The sequence below is a fragment of the Dermochelys coriacea genome, chromosome 8, assembly GCF_009764565.3.
Source record: "Dermochelys coriacea isolate rDerCor1 chromosome 8, rDerCor1.pri.v4, whole genome shotgun sequence".
In the NCBI taxonomy this organism is placed as follows: Eukaryota; Metazoa; Chordata; order Testudines; family Dermochelyidae; genus Dermochelys; species Dermochelys coriacea.
The window spans coordinates 14726090-14745915 of record NC_050075.1 but is presented as its reverse complement, the minus strand read 5'-3'; the positions used below and the strand labels follow the sequence as shown (position 1 = coordinate 14745915).

The window sequence follows — 19826 nt, the reverse complement described above, 5'->3', positions numbered from 1 at the left end:
AGGGCAGATTTTTAGTGGCATCTAACTTTATATCCCATAGGAAAATGAGAATCCTGAATACACACTGCTTTCTCAGAAGGAAGGTTTTTGTTCTAAAATCACTTTCCTCGAGACTTCTGGAGACTCGGTTGATGTATATTTTTAAAGAATGGGCCAGATCCTCTGCGGATGCAAACTGTCAATTTACAATTAATCGTGGACACAAGTTGAGGATGCATTTATTTCTTTTTTTAAATGTCCTTTCTCTTTTTATGCCCTTTCTTTCCACTGCATCTTACATGTTGCACAGATGGCCAATTCCAACTGAGGACAACGAGAGCTTTTTTTATTGACTTCAGTGGGACCAGGGTTTGGCCCAGTGTGTATTTCAACTTGGCTCAAGGAGAGCTTGGCTGTTATTTCTGTGGCTGTAGGATAGCGCAGGCTCATAACAGCAACCAGCCACTGACAAGATCATTCCACTGAGAAGAATTATCTCAGTGCTACTATCTGTTCCTTTTATCATTTTGGCTTTGAGTTTCTAACAATCACTTCATACCATTCAGGGTTGGGGTTTTTTTTTTTTTTTTCAGTTTTAATATTTTTAATTGAATCCTAAAATAATTGTAGCTGTCGGTTTGATGCACTTTGTGCTGCAAACAAATATTTGCCTACCACTCGTTCAATTTCAGATACAGTAGTGTGCTCTGTTCAGTGTTGATTTATGGTGACTAGGGTTAAATACTAAAATGTACTTGTTTCCTAAAAGAAAATATATATTATATTCCAAGCTCTCACGGTATAAATATAAAATGACTGTCAAAGACTGATTAGCAGAGATTACTGTGAAGATGCAGCTAGTGTTAAATTTAAGTAAAAAAATTATTTTATTTTTGTTTTTTAGCTGATATTTCCACAGTAATCTGTGACAAACCAGAAAAAGCCAGAATCCTCCTGGATCATGTGGAGAAAAGAGAAATGCCAAGCTTAAAGTCTATTATTCTGATGGACCCTTTTGAGAAGGACCTAAAGGAAAGAGGGCAAAGATGTGATGTTCATGTCCAATCCATGCAGGAAGTAGAGGTGAAGTTCCTATCCCTCTTGTTTAATGTTAGACTCAGAAATAATCAGCTCAGATATTATTTGATGAAATCCAGGAGATGGATGTTCAATTAAAGCAAGAAGCTGCTTCTCATGGATAAAGTTACATTATTATTAGTAGGCATATTGATCAGCTACTTTTTCTCTTTTATGCTGGATTCTTCTGTTTTATGTATTTTTCTCAGAGGTTTTACTGCAACTAAACTTCGTTCTAAACCGGATCCTATAGAGATGTCAGGGCAGGATTTTCCTGCTCTTCTTTCTCCCTTTCTGTCTCCAGCTTCCTCGGTCATTTGTAGTTTATTAACAAGCACGTTAATCTGCATATGTTAGAATGGAAATGATTTTGTTAATATTCTTTCAGGCTTGTGGCCATGAGAGTCGGCATGTCCCTGTGGTGAGTCCAATCATTCTTTTCTCCAACCTTTAATCGCGTGTAGTTACTTTAAACAAATTTCACAAATGAAAGAGAGAATAATTTGCCAGAGTGTGCACACCAAGCCTGCACTGTATTTACATGTTCATTAAATGTAGTGTCTGGTATATTTCTCAGTAGGAGGTGACTGACAATGAAGGATCCTAAAGATGCTCCATTATCTTCTACTAATGGTCTGAGTAGTGGATCTCATTTGCTGAAATGTATGTTATTTGCTTCATAAATTATATCCCCTGAATCATTAAATAGAACTTCAGGACATAAACCCAAGGAAGGAATAATAGAGAATGAGATTCTACAGTGTTCTTTAAAGAGCTTTGTGAATGCTAAGTGTGAGAATAAGTAAGACAAATTAAATGAACCATCTTCAAAAAACTGCTAAACAAAATTCCTGACTTTAGAATAGATTTCAGACTACATCAACTTAATAGTGTCATTTATGAAAGGCAAATGAGCTACAAGTCAACAAAAAGACAGCATAAAAACAACGTAATAATAATTAATGGCTCCAGTTAAAACATCTCGATAGCCAGTCAGAAAAAAACAGGAAACGTCTTTGACTAGTTTCAGAGTAGCAGCCGTGTTAGTCTGTATTCGTAAAATACTACTAGATTCCTATAGGTTCATCTGGGTCCACGTACAAACCCAATCCAGAATCCTAGTTTGAGAGCTCCATCCGTCCCCAATCTTAATCCTTGTTCACATCTGTTAACTGGTCCCATCCTTAACTCTTGCCCCAGCCTGCTAACAAGCGTGAATCCTAACTCAAACCCTAATCAGAATATAGACCCACCTACTATCCCAGGGGTCAGCAACCTTCAGCACGTGGTCCATCAAGGTAATCCGCTGGCGGGCCGCATGACATTTTGGTTGCGTCGACCATCCGCAGGCATGGCCCCCTGCAACTTCCAGTGGCTGCAGTTTGCCGTTCCCAGCCAATGAGAGCTGCAGGAAGCGGCGGCCAGCACGTCCCTATGCATCCGATGAAGTGAGCTGTAGCTCACGAAAGCTTATGCTCTAATAAATTTGTTAGTCGCTAAGGTGCCACAAGTACTCCTTTTCTTTTTATCCAAGTACAGTCTCTTGTGATGTACTCAGCCTGCTATCCAGTGCTCCTGCCCTTGCTACCACAGCTATGTTGCTATCTTTAGTGAGCTACCTTGATCAAAGCTTGTTTGGGGCTAGTAGTCTGGTTGAATATTATGGTTGGGCCTTCTTGCTTTTCCTAGGCAGGGCTAGTGATGGTGTGTGCTAATGGCTTCTGACCAGAGTTAGGCTTGAGGCTGGTTGACATTCTGTTTTTAGAGTTTGTGCCTTTGGGCCATCCTGGCTTTTGGTGGTTATAGGTGATGAAGTTGGGACATTTGGTGTTGGTTTAGCTGGCCAGTTCTGGCTATGATAGGGTTCAGATATATAGGCCAGAAAAATCTACCTTTGGGTCTGAGGCTGGCTTGTTAGCTTTGATTAGGTAGGGTGCATCCCAGTTGGCTAGTTTGGAATAAGTTTAGTATTGGGCTGGGTGACTGCCTCAGGCTAAGTTTGTGGCTGGAAATGAATATTCTAGGTTCATTTTTAAAAAGCATTTTCTTTTTGGAAAAACCTTTTGTGAGGGAAAAAATTTCAAGTGGCTCTACTGTTGACTTCACTGGGTTTGGATTGGGCCCTAAGCACCTTTCACTGGAGAAGAGACTATTTATGAGGTGTGCACAATGCAATCCAACAGTTTCCTGTTAGCACTGCCCCTTTCATTCTTCCACCTTTTTAGAGCTAGACTTGAATTGGTCAATCTGTCATGTTCGTTTACTACATTCTAAAGCAAAGAACAGAATTACAGATGGGGCTGGTATTAGTTTTGTGGAGTTAAAAAAAACTGTGATGGACATTAAGGGTCCATACCTTCAATCCTTACTCAGGCAAAACTCCCAGTGGTCATTTACTCAGAAGTCATTAACTCAGCCCTGAAGTCATTAACTCAGCCTTTGTGGTTTGCATATGGACATCTCTAAATCTTGTAATTATAAAAGACAAGTTACTGATATCTGAGAATTGCCTCCTCTCTCTATTTCAGAGGAGACTTGTGATGTATTTGAGGATAAGGGATAACTTTCATTCTTTTATGAGCGTGGCCATTTACAGCAGAGTCTAGTGGTCAAAACCCACAGCCCTTTGTTAGTTGTATCCCCGAATCCTTTTATCTTCCTGTTTTTCTTCCTACTTTATTTTGTTCTTGTATGATTTCTGAGCACTCAGTCCTACAAATCAGACTAAGAACTAGTGATGTAATTTCTAGTAGCACAACTCCCTTTTATTCACCTCCTGTCCTTGTTTCCAAGACAATCTCCCCACAAGGAAAACATGTCCTGACTGCACTGAAACCCCCTATTTCCCTGACACTACCATTTAAAGTGCTCAGCATACTGTCATTAGCCATACTAGGAATCAAAGGGCTTTGTTTGTACTACAGTGGCGGGTGTTCTCACAGAGTAAAAGTGGAACAGGTCCTGCAAACACTTACACATGTACATTTGTTTTAGAGGTCTACCCTATTGAACTTCCTACACTGTAGGACTGGACCCTAAAACAGCAGTTGCAGAATTACAGAAGAATAGGATTCGTGTGCCAACACAAGTCACCTTCATGGTCTTGGTGACACTGTGTCTAATTTTACACTCCACAGCACGTCAACTCACAGTAAATGTTCCTTAGGAAACAAAACAGTAACCAGAAAAGACAAATCACAATGGGTGACCACAGCACAGTCATGAGTTATCTTCTGATCAAGTGGAAGATGATGTGTGTCATCCCTGCAGAACCAGCTATGTGTAGCCAGATTCAATTCTAACATTAAGTAAAATATTTAAATGGTAATTAGCAAAGCTTACCCGATGCGTATGAGTGGATTCCTCCACTACCGCCATCTTTGGAGACTTCTTGGGGTTTCTGTAACTGAAAATGGCAGCACCAGTCAGGAGCATTTTGAAAGCTGTTGAATTAGGTATGGTTTTACTAAGAATGACTGTGGTACTGCTGGGTGCACTCACGACCAATTATGCAAAAGAGGCCTGTAATTCTGGGTGTGTTACTTTTTGGTGGCCCAATTTGACACACACAGGGCTTTCAGAGTAGCAGCCGTGTTAGTCTGTATTCTCAAAAAGAAAAGGAGTACTTGTGGCACCTTAGAGACTAACAAATTTATTAGAGCATAAGCTTTCGTGAGCTACAGCTCACTTCATCGGATGCATTTGGTGGAAAAAAACAGAGTAGAGATTTATATACACACACACAGAGAACATGAAACAATGGGTTTATCATACACACTGTAAGGAGAGTGATCACTTAAGATAAGCCATCACCAACAGCAGGGGGGGGAAGGAGGAAAACCTTTCATGGTGACAAGCAGGTAGGCTAATTCCAGCAGTTAACAAGAATATCAGAGGAACAGTGGGGGGTGGGGTGGGAGGGAGAAATACCATGGGGAAATAGTTTTACTTTGTGTAATGACTCATCCATTCCCAGTCTCTATTCAAGCCTAAGTTAATTGTATCCAGTTTGCAAATTAATTCCAATTCAGCAGTCTCTCGTTGGAGTCTGTTTTTGAAGCTTTTTTGTTGAAGTATAGCCACTCTTAGGTCTGTGATCGAGTGACCAGAGAGATTGAAGTGTTCTCCAACTGGTTTTTGAATGTTATAATTCTTGACGTCTGATTTGTGTCCATTCATTCTTTTACGTAGAGACTGTCCAGTTTGGCCAATGTACATGGCAGAGGGGCATTGCTGGCACATGATGGCATATATCACATTGGTAGATGCGCAGGTGAAGGAGCCTCTGATAGTGTGGCTGATGTGATTAGGCCCTATGATGGTATCCCCTGAATAGATATGTGGACAGAGTTGGCAACGGGCTTTGTTGCAAGGATAGGTTCCTGGGTTAGTGGTTCTGTTGTGTGGTGTGTGGTTGCTGGTGAGTATTTGCTTCAGATTGGGGGGCTGTCTGTAAGCAAGGACTGGTCTATCTCCCAAGATCTGAGAGAGCGATGGCTCGTCCTTCAGGATAGGTTGTAGATCCTTGATGATGCGTTGGAGGGGTTTTAGTTGGGGGCTGAAGGTGATGGCTAGTGGCGTTCTGTTGTTTTCTTTGTTGGGCCTGTCCTGTAGTAGGTGACTTCTGGGTACTCTTCTGGCTCTGTCAATCTGTTTCTTCACTTCAGCAGGTGGGTACTGTAGTTGTAGGAATGCATGATAGAGATCTTGTAGGTGTTTGTCTCTGTCTGAGGGGTTGGAGCAAATGCGGTTATATCGTAGCGCTTGGCTGTAGACAATGGATCGAGTGGTATGATCTGGATGAAAGCTAGAGGCATGTAGGTAGGAATAGCGGTCAGTAGGTTTCCGATATAGGGTGGTGTTTATGTGACCATCGCTTATTAGCACCGTAGTGTCCAGGAAGTGGATCTCTTGTGTGGACTGGTCCAGGCTGAGGTTGATGGTGGGATGGAAATTGTTGAAATCATGGTGGAATTCCTCAAGAGCTTCTTTTCCATGGGTCCAGATGATGAAGATGTCATCAATGTAGCGCAAGTAGAGTAGGGGCATTAGGGAACGAGAGCTGAGGAGCGTTGTTCTAAGTCAGCCATAAAAATGTTGGCATACTGTGGGGCCATGCGGGTACCCATCGCAGTGCCGCTGATTTGAAGGTATACATTGTCACCAAATGTGAAATAGTTATGGGTCAGGACAAAGTCACAAAGTTCTGCCACCAGGTTAGCCGTGACAGTATCGGGGATACTGTTCCTGACGGCTTGTAGTCCATCTTTGTGTGGAATATTGGTGTAGAGGGCTTCTACATCCATAGTGGCTAGGATGGTGTTTTTAGGAAGATCACCAATGGACTGTAGTTTCCTCAGGAAATCGGTGGTGTCTCGAAGATAGCTGGGAGTGCTGGTAACGAAGGGCCTGAGGAGGGAGTCTACATAGCCAGACAATCCTGCTGTCAGGGTGCCAATGCCTGAGATGATGGGGCGTCCAGGATTTCCAGGTTTATGGATCTTGGGTAGCAGATAGAATACCCAGGTCCTGGCTCCAGGGGTGTGTCTGTGCGGATTTGTTCTTGTGCTTTTTCAGGGAGTTTCTTGAGCAAATGCTGTAGTTTCTTTTGGTAACTCTCACTGGGATCAGAGGGTAATGGCTTGTAGAAAGTGGTGTTGGAGAGCTGCCTAGTAGCCTCTTGTTCATACTCTGACCTATTCATGATGACGACAGCACCTCCTTTGTCAGCCTTTTTGATTATGATGTCAGAGTTGTTTCTGAGGCTGTGGATGGCACTGTGTTCTGCATGGCTGAGGTTATGGGGTAAGCGATGCTGCTTTTCCACAATTTCAGCTCGTGCACGTCGGCGGAAGCAGTCTATGTAGAAATCCAGGCTGCTGTTTCGACCTTCAGGAGGAGTCCACCTAGAATCCTTCTTTTTGTAGTGTTGGCAGGAAGGTCTCTGTGGGTTAATATGTTGGTCAGAGGTGTGTTGGAAATATTCCTTGAGTCTGAGACGTCGAAAATAGGATTCTAGGTCACCACAGAACTGTATCATGTTCGTGGGGGTGGAGGGGCAAAAGGAGAGGCCCCGAGATAGGACAGATTCTTATAGCTGCTGAGCACTCACAGATCTTATTGACTTCAATTGCAGATGGCAGCACTCAGCAGTGAAAGTTAGGCCCAACATGTCTCAAACTGGGCTTCCAAAAACTAAGGCCCCCAAACATTTAAACATATTAACTACATTGTCAGATTAAGGCTGGATGCATGGTAGACAGAAACCTGACTTCCAAATACTTTACAGGTAAAAATGCTGAGTTTAATTTCCTACAGTCTTATTATTTGTTACTTGCATGTATTTGGTGCTTGTGGTTATTCGTGCAAATGCAAAAATGTCCCTAATTTTTAGAATGAATGAGCATTCAGCCAGAAATTAGAACAATATTTGTTGTTGTTCTTAATAAAAAGTTTATCATCCAGTTAGGGAACAGAAAAAATGCCATGTGACTTAGAGAACCCAACACATGACATGAATAACAAATAGAAAATAGCTGTTTTCAAACAACTCATCATCTATGTATTATTCATCCCAAATGTGAGACACTCATGAATAACAAATACAGATGAAGAAAATCAGGATCTGTTAGCAAATGATTTCCTAATCCCCAAAGGGGCCAAATGCTTAAATATTATTTTTAACAAGTAGTTCAAGTAGCTGTCATGCAGAAGCTTGAAGACTGTGGTTTTCTTTCATTAGGGAATATAGCATATTATAAGTAGACAAGAATCTTGCATGATGGACTAGTCACACTAAAGCACACTCCTGTAACGCACCTAAACCTAGGGGAAAAGAAGGAAACTAGACCAAATGGATAAACATACTAGAGGAAGAATTACATTATGTATTTTTGAAAACTCCAGGAAAAAATCGAAATGACAGGGTTGAGATATTATTGGCTCAATAAAGAAGTGAGCACAAAGGCTAATGATGCTAACCTGTGACTCTATAATTTTCCTTTTTCTTTGTGTATTTCTAGCTTCCTCAACCAGAAGATCTGTCACTTGTCTGTTTTACTAGTGGCACTACAGGTAACAGAACAGATATTTTAATCGTAATGCATTACATTAGACTACCAAAATCACTCTGAATACAGCTCACCATGAATAAACACAATCTAGCTCTGGCATATATAGAACAATGGTATTTGTTTTATGTCTATTAAATGTGTGTGTGTGTTACATACAAATATAGATAAAGTTATAATCAAATAAAAAACTTAGACTACTCTGGTCTAAAAATGCAGAAAAATTATTATGTGCAACTCCTTAAATAATATATTTTGGCAATATGATTTTCCAAGTGTATGAAAATGTTCTGTGTGTGTATCTGTTGGATTTTTTAAAAATTTCTCTCTGCAGATGTAAAAAAAAAAAAAAAAAAGAGCATAACTGATACTTATTCCCAGTATCCACCAAGACATAAAAGCATAACACTTCAAAATAGAAAGGCAAAAATAGAAACCTAGAGCTAATCCTCTTCCAAGAGTTCTTCAAGCACCAATCTGAATTCATATTGCAGCATGCAGCAGTTATCTGTGGATTAGGAACACATTCCAGAAATGCACTTTAGTCCTGAAATACTGATTAAAATACCACTCTTTTGTCCACATCTGTCATGGAATCATAGAATATCAGGGTTGGAAGGGACTTCAGGAGCTCATCTAGTCCAACCCCCTGCTCAAAGTAGGACCAATCCTCAACTAAATCATCCCAGCCAGGGCTTTGTCAAGCCTGACCTTAAAAACTCTAAGGAAGGAGATTCTACCACCTCCCTAGGTAACGCATTCCAGTGCTTCACCACCCTCCTAGTGAAAACATTTTTCCTAATATCCTACCTAAACCTCCCCCACTGCAACTTGAGACCATTACTCCCTGTTCTGTCATCTGCTACCGCTGAGAACAGTCTAGATCCATCCTCTTTGGAACCCCCTTTCAGCTAGTTGAAAGATGCTATCAAATCCCCCCTCATTCTTCTCTTCTGCAGATTAAACAATCCCAGTTCCTTCAGCCTCTCGTCATAAGTCATGTGCTCCAGCCCCCTAATCATTTTCGTTGCCCTCCGCTGGACTCTTTCCAATTTTTTCACATCCTTCTTGTAGTGTGGGGCCCAAAACTGGACACAGTACTCCAGATGAGGTCTCACCAATGCCGAATAGAGGGGAATGATCACGTCCCTCGATCTGCTGGCAATGCCCCTACTTATACAGCCCAAAATGCCATTAGCCTCTTGGCAACAAGGGCACACTGTTGACTCATATGCAGCTTCTCGTCCACTGTAACCCCTAGGTCCTTTTCTGCAGAACTGCTGCCTAGCCACTCGGTCCCTAGTCTGTAGCAGTGCATGGGATTATTCCGTCCTAAGTGCAGGACTCTGCCCTCGTCCTTGTTGAACCTCATCAGATTTCTTTTGCCCCAATCTTCTAATTTATCTAGGTCCGTCTGTATCCTATCCCTACTTTCCAGCGTATCTACCGCTCCTCCCAGTTTAGTATCATCTGTAAACTTGCTAAGGATGCAATCCACACCATCCTCCAGAACATTAATGAAGATATTGAACAAACCGGCCCCAGGACTGACCCTTGGGGCACTCCACTTGATACTGGCTGCCAACTAGACATGGAGCCATTGATCACTATCCGTTGAGCCTGATGATCTAGCCATTTCTATCCATCATATAGTCCATTCATCCAGCCCATACTTCTTTAACTGTCTGTTCTTGGGGTTGTCTGTCACTCTGTACTACCCACTAGTGTCCTCAAAATGGCTTCCTTTGTGGTAGCCAAGCAAGAGTCATCAACTGAAACTGAACGGCCTTGTGTTGAGTTACCTTCCAAGAACAGAATTGTCTATTGCTTGATAAGCATAGAATGTAGGCAGCAGGAGAGTCTAGGTTGTGACCTGCCATCTACTGGGGAGAATGTGTATTGCAGAATAGGTAAGTGTGTTTGTTTATCAATTCCAAATACAGTATTTAATGCTGCAAGTCTATTAAAAGCATTTTTTTCTCTGCATCATATGTGCTTTACTGTGGGAAGTTATACCTGAAGTGTTCTGTGTTGCAGAGAATGCAAATCAATGAACGAAGGAAGGTTTTGTTGTTCCATTAAGAACTGTATAATGAGTGTCCTTTATAAAGTAAAGAGTGACCATGGTACAGAATAACTGCCTCATGGTGGTGTACGTTCTAAATATTGGACAAACCACGGCAAAGTCACTGTAACTGTCAGGTATTTGCTTTTAGTTTAATGGCATCCACCATACATATATGAGTCCCAGAGGCTAGCCTGATAGACTAGTGGTAAAATGACACACTACAATGGTAGGCAATCAGAACACAGCAATGACAGAGCCTTTGCTGTGTTCTGGGCTGAAAATGTTGTGGATGCAGTCTGCTCAGCCAATGCATGGGGGATGAAATCACTTCACTTCTCAGCCGCGAGCCCCTGGGCAACTCAGATTCTGCACTCACCTTCTGTGCACAGAGCTGTGTCCAGAACTCCTTGTCCAGACACTAAACACATCCTCTAGGAGTTGGGACAGCAACTGAAGGAAGAACTGTAAGATCCTCCATGCTCAGAGAGGATGTTTATTAGTAAACTCAGGAGTGGATTTTACTTTTTGTATCTGATTCATAGGATCAGACATACAAAATGCCTTCACAGAAGGAAGAGAGAGGTTGACTCTGAGATGTTTGGACTCACCTTCATTTATTTTATTTTTTTTACTGATTGTCAACACAATTCCTAAATGAGCATGAGGCAATAGTTGTTGCTAAGAGCGGAAATGTACATGAAACATTTTTATGCAACTCTGTGTACTGACTGCTCTGAAAAAACACCCTTCAGTTTTTCAAGTACAGACCAGTGACTAATCTTCCAAGGAAACCTATCTCCAGCAGAGCCAATTGGATGTTGATGAAGGCTTTCCATGGTTCAGCAGAATTCACCAGTAACTCATGGATCCTAACTTGGTATAAGCTGTAAGGTGACCAGACAGCAAGCGTGAAAAATCGGGAGAGGGGGTGGGGGGTAATAGGAACCTATATAAGAAAAAGTCCCAGAAATCGGGATTGTCCCTATAAAATCAGGACATCTGGTCACCCTAATAAGCAGCCATTTACAGGCTCAGAAATGACACTGGATGAGAAGTGGCATATGAGAAGTGGCAGACAAGCTCCTCACTGAAGTGAGACCAGACGACTGTCATGTTCTGGTTATTGATTAACTGCCTGGAATCACTTACCATTGTTGATACTCCTCAATTGTGCATCTGTGTCCATGTGCTGTGCTATCTTGAGGATATTTTGTGCTGTTATCTCTGTGAAGCAAATTCAAGTAGAGGATACTTTAATGATTTAAAAGGGGCAGGGGGAGAAAGCTATATCACTAATATGCTGTTGTTCCATCCAGGATGGGCTCTGGGAAAGGACTTGTAGCAAAGTGAAATCCGTTTGCCTGGACATTCTGTCAAATAGTCCCAGGCTTCTGGTGATGAAGGTTATGAAAACTGGTGCTCTTCTCTGATGTGTTTAGTGTCACAAATACTCTGGGACACTGAATTCAGCTGTTATTCACATAGAAAAAGGGGGAGGAAGGAAGGGATATATTTTCCGAATTTCCTACTTGCAATGGTGATGATGATGGTTTGAGCAAACCGAGCAGATGTTCTGGATTATCTGAATATGCAATGAAAATCTCCACAGACTGAATAAGTGAATTCAAGTGTTGAAAGAAACTAAGAATCCATCTCATTTCCCAGGATGTCTGAAGATTTCTTGCTGGGTTCTGAAAGAAAAATGCTTAATTGGTATAGTTGGGGGTATATAATCTAGGATGCATTTCAGCAAGGTAATCAAACTAAGGAAGAGTATCCAATCATAGTTTTGAAGAAAAATTTACAGGGGCAGGTTTCTCTTGCTGGTCCGAACGAGAAATGGATGAGTGGACTGGTGTATTCACAAGTTTCTCCTGACTTTAACTCTGTGGAAGTACAGCTACCCTCTGAATTGTACAGGCTGATTTGAGAAATTTTTTTTTGGCAAGACACACAATATAAGACGAGCAGTTTCTTGGTCTCCTATGCACATCTACTTTTTAGCTTGGCTCACAGAATTCTCCTTCTGTCTGATTCCCACTCCTGTGAGGCTGCTTCCCCCCCACTCATGAATATATTCGTACTTTATAAGAAAACCTGCCTTATCAAGCAAGCATCTGACAGTCTGTGTGTACCACATGTAGCACTGAAACTTGCTGGTGGCAGAACGGTTAGCTCCCACTCTGACTATGGGTTATGAAACAGACTGGCATGCATGTACATTACATCAAAATAGTACAACATTTTAGAACTCTTTCTATGTAATATAGTAATTTTGCCAAGGTTTTAAAGATGGGATTAAAGTGATTGGAACACTGTTTAAAGACACATTCTAAAATACTCTACATGTTATAAATGTCCAGTTCATTCCAATAAATATGTTCAGTGGCAAATGTTTGTGTTCAGGGTTCACTTAGTTTGTTTGAATGTTGGGTGAATTTGGTGTTCATGCAATGAAGGGAGAACGAAGAGAACACGCATTGTGCAGTCTTGCCCATGAGGCTCTGCTAACTGGGCTCAACACCCCTGCTGTTCCTGGGCAGTAACTGTTGATAGTGCTGACCTGTGCAGGGTCTTTGTGATCTGAAGAAGTATCCACAGAGGGACTGGCATGGTACCTGCAAAGTTTGTGAACTGAAGAGGAATTGAAGCCCAGTCCCTAAAAAATAGCCTGATACATTAACCTCCAAGCCACTGTGACCCCTTCTAAATGCCAGGGGCATGATTCATTTATCCAGGGGGTAAATTCTGCCTGGACGTATAGTTTGGGCAGGCCCGTTTACTTCAGTGGGATTCCACAGGGCACAGTTTGGTTCATCATGCACATGTTATATGACAAACAGCTCCATCTACTTTTCGTTAAAGAACGAAGGCTTCTTTGAAGGCCAGTTCCACCCAGCCAGTCCCAGGAAGTACAATACAGTGGCTCAGTCTGATTTTAAAACTAATCTACTTACCATTTATGGAAGGGAAATAGGGCTCACTTCTGATAACCGTACTCACACTGAGTAGCAACTTACTCTCTGACTAGTCCCTTTTAAGAGTCATGAAGAGGGTTGGTGCTGAGGCAAAGGAAGATATGTCAAGTCCTAGTCACTAGCACTTCAAGGTTGGGAGTCCCTTTACTCCTCCTGACCATAGTCCTGAGAATGGATTGATGCTAGGTGTTTTCTATTATTTACATGCTCAGAAGTATTTAATGTTCTGTGCTGTGTTCTATTTGCCCAGGGGTAAGAAGTGCTGCAGTTTTATCAATGGCCTTTTGGCCCTGTGTGTTACCCAGTAATCTCCACACTTTGGTGTATTGAGAGGTGTGAACATCAGAAACATTATTCAAGTGGCCATGAAGAAGCCAAAACTCAGAATAGAAAAGACAGTGATGCTAATGTCAGTGAAATGCCAAAGAAACCTTCAAGTTAGGAGCTCATTCTTAGCCAAAATCCCGGTGACTGTTCTCTGTGTCAAATGCTATCTTGAGTAGCTGCAAACAGAGAAGAAAACCTTCAGTTAAAACATGCTATGCTCATTTTACAATAATATTTTATTAAAAGTTGCATATCATTCTTAAATCCTCTGATTCAATGGCTGATTCACAGTATCTGGCCCAGAGAATAGGCAATAAAATCATGCTATTGGTCTTCTGTGTGTTTATATTGAAACAGTTCAAACTTCTTTGTATATTTTATTGTATAGAAACAACTCATTTGTGAAAATTGCTATTTTAGAATTCAGGAAGGGACACTGAAAAGAATTTTAATATCTCCAGGTCTTAGAAGCCTTTGAAAATTTACTACAGGGTCCTTTATTATTGCTGTTTCTTTTTTCTTTTCAGGGAACCCCAAAGGTGCTATGCTGACTCACAGGAATATGATTGCTGATTTGTCAGGCTTTCTGAAAGTGACAGAGGTGAATACCTTGATCTAGAGAGTGTTACTGCATCCTTTGACTTTTTCAGTTTGAATTTTTGGGTTATTTCAAATCTATCAAAAATGTGGAAATATGCTCAAGGAGATAAGTGAAATCTCACTCTTGAGGCCCAAGTCATTGAAATGAGAGCAAGGTTAAGCCCTTAGTGGTGAATGACAGTAGATTTTCCCCCTCAATTATAGCACATGCATTTGTGGCCTGCTCCTGTGAGATGCTGAGGGCTTTGGGGGAGCACCCTCAACTCTCATTAAGTCAATGAGTTGATCTTGCAGTACTGGGCCCCTGGTCAAGGCCAGAGAACCCAGTAAAATTGTGACTGGTGCTTAGAACTTAAAAAATGACAACAAGCTTCCCAGGGATGCCCATACAATAAACAAACCCCTAGAGAAAATTAATTTCCCACATGTTCATTATTTGTTTGCTAGCCATCATTCTGCACACAATGTATATAATGTATATGATAACCTATGAAACATATTTTAAATATTACAAAAATCATTTTATTTATATTAAAACACAACTTGTTACATCCTGTATTTTGAATATGATATATGTGACACTGTGTAACATAATTTTTTAAAAATAGAAAACTGGCCAGTTTTTATATGGTGCAGTACATTTAAAACATGCATTTGGAGACCATACTTCCTGTATGGGAAACAGTATTGTTGAAGCACAAATTAATCATGTTAATAGACTGTTAATACTTAAGTGGTGGAAAGAATCTACTGGTACACAGTAAAAGGACCATTGGCTGAACTATTACAGTTAAAGAAACAATGTACTGATAACACACCCACCTGTTTCCGGGCTTGAATCTGTAAAGGTTCCCTGGTGTAAATCCCAATCCTGCAAGTACTCATGCATGTGATGAGAGTAATCCCACTGAACTTGTTCAAGTATCTGCAGGACTGGGGCCTCATTAATGATCACCGTAAAGTGTCAATGGGACAGTTCGCAGTAGTAAGAACTAAGAGCTTGACCCTGCAAGATACTGAGCACCCTCCAGTTCAAGGGAGTTTGAGGCTATTCTGAATTTTGCAGAATCAAGCCCCAAAAGCCTGAGCCAATGTCCATTGCAGGAAATAGGATTTTTTCCATTGATTTCAAAGGGTATTCGTTCAAGACCTAAGACTGCCATTATTTGGGTAGCCAACTTTCTAACTGCACAAAACTGAACGCCCTTGCTCTGCCCCAGCTCGCCCCTTCTGTGAGGCCCCACTCCCACTTACTCCATCCCCCCCGTCGCTCGCTCTCCCGCACCCTCACTCTCTCGCTCATTTTTACCAGGCTGGGGCAGGGCGTTGGAGTGCAGGAGAGGGTGAGGGCTCCGGCTGGGGCTGCGGACTCTGGGGTGGGGCTAGAAATGAGGGGTTCAGGGTATGGGAGGGGGCTCCGGGCTGGGGCAGGGGTTTGGGTGTGGGCTCTGGAGTGTGGCTGGGGAGGAGGGGTTCAGGGTGCAGGAGGGGGCTCTGGGCTGGGGGGGTGGAGCCGAGGAGTTTGAAGTGTGGGAAGGGGCTCCAGACTGAGGTATTAGAGTAGCAGCTGTGTTAGTCTGTATTCGCAAAAAGAAAAGGAGTACTTGTGGCACCTTAGAGACTAACAAATTTATTAGAGCATAAGCTTTCGTGAGCTACAGCTCACTTCATCGGATGCATTTGGTGGAAAAAACAGAGGAGAGATTTATATACACACACACAGAGAACATGAAACAATGGGTTTATCATACACACTGTAAGGAGAGTGATCACTTAAGATAAGCCATCACCAGCAGCGGGGCGGGGGGGGGGGGGAAAGGAGGAAAACCTTTCATGTGACAAGCAAGGTAGGCTAATTCCAGCAGTTAACAAGAATATCAGAGGAACAGTGGGGGGTGGGGTGGGAGGGAGAAATACCATGGGGAAATAGTTTTACTTTGTGTAATGACTCATCCATTCCCAGTCTCTATTCAAGCCTAAGTTAATTGTATCCAGTTTGCAAATTAATCCCAATTCAGCAGTCTCTCGTTGGAGTCTGTTTTTGAAGCTTTTTTGTTGAAGGATAGCCACTCTTAGGTCTGTGATCGAGTGACCAGAGAGATTGAAGTGTTCTCCAACTGGTTTTTAAATGTTATAATTCTTGACGTCTGATTTGTGTCCATTCATTCTTTTACGTAGAGAGTGTCCAGTTTGGCCAATGTACATGGCAGAGGGGCATTGCTGGCACATGATGGCATATATCACATTGGTAGATGCGCAGGTGAACGAGCCTCTGATAGTGTGGCTGATGTGATTAGGCCCTATGATGGTATCCCCTGAATAGATATGTGGACAGAGTTGGCAACGGGCTTTGTTGCAAGGATAGGTTCCTGGGTTAGTGGTTCTGTTGTGTGGTGTGTGGTTGCTGGTGAGTATTTGCTTCAGATTGGGGGGCTGTCTGTAAGCAAGGACTGGTCTGTCTCCCAAGATCTGTGAGAGTGATGGGTCGTCCTTCAGGATAGGTTGTAGATCCTTGATGATGCGTTGGAGAGGTTTTAGTTGGGGGCTGAAGGTGATGGCTAGTGGCGTTCTGTTCTTTTCTTTGTTGGGCCTGTCCTGTAGTAGGTGACTTCTGGGTACTCTTCTGGCTCTGTCAGTCTGTTTCTTCACTTCAGCAGGTGGGTATTGTAGTTGTAGGAATGCATGATAGAGATCTTGTAGGTGTTTGTCTCTGTCTGAGGGGTTGGAGCAAATGCGGTTATATCGTAGCACTTGGCTGTAGACAATGAGACTGAGGTAGGAGGTTGGGGTGTGGAAGGGGGTACTGGCTCTGGGCTGGGGGTGCAGGTTCTGCGGTGGGGCCAGAAACCAGGAGTTCAAGGTGCGGGAGGGGGTGTGGGCTCCTGGAGGGAGTTTGGGCATGGGAGGGTGCTCAGAGCTGGGGCAGTTGTGTGGGAGGGGGTGTGGCTCCAGGAGGGAGTTTGGGTATGGGAGGGGGGCTTAGGGCTGGGGCAGGAGTGTGGGAGGGGATGCGGTGTGCAGGCTCCGGGAGGGAGAGTGTGTGCAGGAGGGAGTTTAGGGGTGCAGGCTGGGGCAGGGGATTGGGTGCGGGCTCTGGGGTGGGGCCAGGGATGAGGGGTTTGGGGTGCAGGAGGGGGCTCTGGGCTGGGGGTTGAGCTGAGGGGTTCAGCATGTGGGAGGGAGCTCCAGGCTGGAGCAGGGGCTTGGAATGCAGGAAGGGTGCAGGTTTCAGGCAGTGGTTAGTTTTGGGGGCTCCATGGAAGTGGTGACATGTTCCTTGGCTCCTGCGGTTAGGCGCGGCCAGGCGGCCCTGTGTGGTGAGTGCTGCCTTTGCGGTGACCGCCCCCCGCAGCTCCCATTGGCTGCGTTTTAAAAATGAACTGACTTTCTTAATTTTTTCTAAAAAATGTTTGTCAAATGCCAAGGGCACTTTCACAGCAGCCAAGTGTTTACCCTGGAACAAGCCTGACCATATTTGCCAAATATAAAATAAAATACTGTCATTGTTGGTTTTGGGGAGAAAAAACAAAGATTTTCATTTTTTGAAAAATATAGAAAAATATTGCATCAAAGGCACAAAATATTTCCTTTTTAGCAAAACTGGAAAAATATGACTTTTTTCTTCAGTGATAAGACTGGTTTTTGGCAGCTGTACTTATGGATAAGGAGACCAGTTTGAAGAGACACTTGCAGGTAGACTAGCAGATATCAGTACCTTAGTCTCCTGTACACAAGAGAATATTCAGGCTGCCATATAAAAGAACAGGTGAAAAAAGACACTGAAAACACTAAATTCTTATCACACCTGACCTCAGGCGGTGACTGGAAAACCTGCCCCAAAGAGAGTCAATCTCAATATTTCTTTCCATGGGAAAGCAACTAAGGCGCTTCTGTTACACGCCATTATTTTGCACCTTGGGTTGACGGATACAGCTGAGTAATGGGAGTGCAAAGTGGATGTGAAATTATACCATTGTGATTGAGCAAGGTTTTAAACCCCCTTTGCCCTGTGTACAAGGGGCAACCTAATGGATAATCAAGCCATCAGTTTCTGTAATCGCTATAATATGGCTATCCCTACACCTTAGGGAACTGTTTTATGTAGAGAAGTTTCATTTTTGTTTTTTAGCTTTTCTTCTGTTGTATGGAATATGTGAGGCTAAGGGCCTTTGTTAAATTCCAGCCCAATAAGACACAATACGAAATCTTAGCAAACCAAACAGTTTTTTTTCTTTTTATAATTTATTCAGCCTCTTTCTTCCCCCACATCTGTCTTTGGGGCACCGATAACATAGATGCTTAAAACTGTAAGAAATACTAACCAAAAAGAATTAATTTTTGCAGCTCAATAATCCAACATATTATTCTGACTAAAATCAACAATTAACCTCCGCAAAAAATCTGGCATCTTTCAAGCTAACAGCCTGAATCTGCACTTGGATCTGCACAGGTGGCCCTTGTGCCTCTTCAGAGCACCACTGACTTCAGGGGGGATGCACATGGGCTAAAGGGTCTGTCTGTTCGAATCCAGTTGCAGAATCAGGGTTGTAATTAGGAGGAGAGAACCCATCTCTGTACAGGATTAAACTTTTGATACAAATTTTCTGCTTAATAAGTCCAAATCTTCAAACCTAGACATCATGGCTAGGAGCCAGACTGTCAGCTGTGTTAAGCTCACTCCACTCTGGCAGAGTGGCACAAAACAACTTTAAAGCTACCCTAATGGGACATCTTGAAGATCACACCAAGATGGAGGAATGCTGGCCTAGTATAAAGCTGGGGTGGCCATCTTTATGCAATCCCCCTGCTAACCCTTGGTTCAGGGGCATGTCAGGGTCGGATGGATGAAGAAAGAGGTATTCCAGGAGCAAAAGAAAGTTAGAGATAGAACAGATTGTTCCAGCAAAGCTGCCCTGGGACACCATTCAAACTTATCTTGGGGGCCATTTTGGCCCCTGGCAGTCCCAGTACTGGCAGAGCTCTTCCCTACCTCAGCTGCACTGAGCCTTAGGGGAAGTGTGAATGTGTACTCCGTGTAGCTGAGCACTGTGCCGTAATAGTTAAATTCTGAATCTGGGCACTTGAAATGCCAGACACCCATTTTGAGGCAAATGCCAATTTGAGTGTGCAAATCTTTATTTGATCACCTCACTTTAAAAGCCTATGTAGGAAAATTTGTTCCTCGGTGTCAGCACATGTTTGCAGTATGAGCTTGATAAATACACTCTTGCAGTGGGGAGAGTTCTCTATTGCTCTCCATGTACATCCTTGTGTTCTTCACTACTCCTGTTAACTTAGCTTCATTGATGTTGTGGCCTAACGCTTCACTTCGTATGCTGCTCGCTCTCTCTCTCTCTCGATAATCTTTACCCTTTTGCTCCTCTGGTGCCATTTTTCTTTTTATTATTTTATGACTCTCTTGTTGTCTTTCTGTCAGTGTTTCTTTCCTTTCTGTCTCCCATGCCCTTCACCTGCAGAAAGTGATCTTTCCAAGACAGGACGATGTGCTCATCTCTTTCCTGCCTCTGGCTCACATGTTTGAAAGAGTTATACAGGTAAGAAACCTGTCTGAACTGACTAGGCCTTGTGGGCTCCTTGTGTTTTCTTCCAGAGTCAGTGGACTCCTACTTGTGAGGATGTATACATTTCCTATTTGCCTTTAGCACACATATTTGAGCAAGTGGTACAGGTAAGGTCATGGTGTCATTGGAAGTCCTCTGTTTCCAC

General features: G+C 42.7%; 1 protein-coding gene across 9 annotated transcripts in view; it reads left to right on the top strand.

Moving 5' to 3' along the window:
- ACSL6 (acyl-CoA synthetase long chain family member 6) overlaps positions 1 to 19826 on the top strand; it is a 125320-nt gene that overhangs the window by 82756 nt on the left and 22738 nt on the right. For 8 of the 9 annotated variants that reach the window (XM_043520595.1, XM_043520591.1, XM_038414023.2 and 5 more), the window contains 5 exons: positions 884 to 1062; positions 1445 to 1477; positions 8079 to 8130; positions 14027 to 14100; positions 19711 to 19788. In XM_043520595.1, coding sequence (XP_043376530.1) covers positions 884 to 1062; positions 1445 to 1477; positions 8079 to 8130; positions 14027 to 14100; positions 19711 to 19788 — 416 coding nt within the window. Of the gene's footprint in view, positions 1 to 883; positions 1063 to 1444; positions 1478 to 8078; positions 8131 to 14026; positions 14101 to 19576; positions 19655 to 19710; positions 19789 to 19826 lie in introns of all 9 variants that reach the window. The other variant, XM_038414022.2, reaches the window with a different exon arrangement.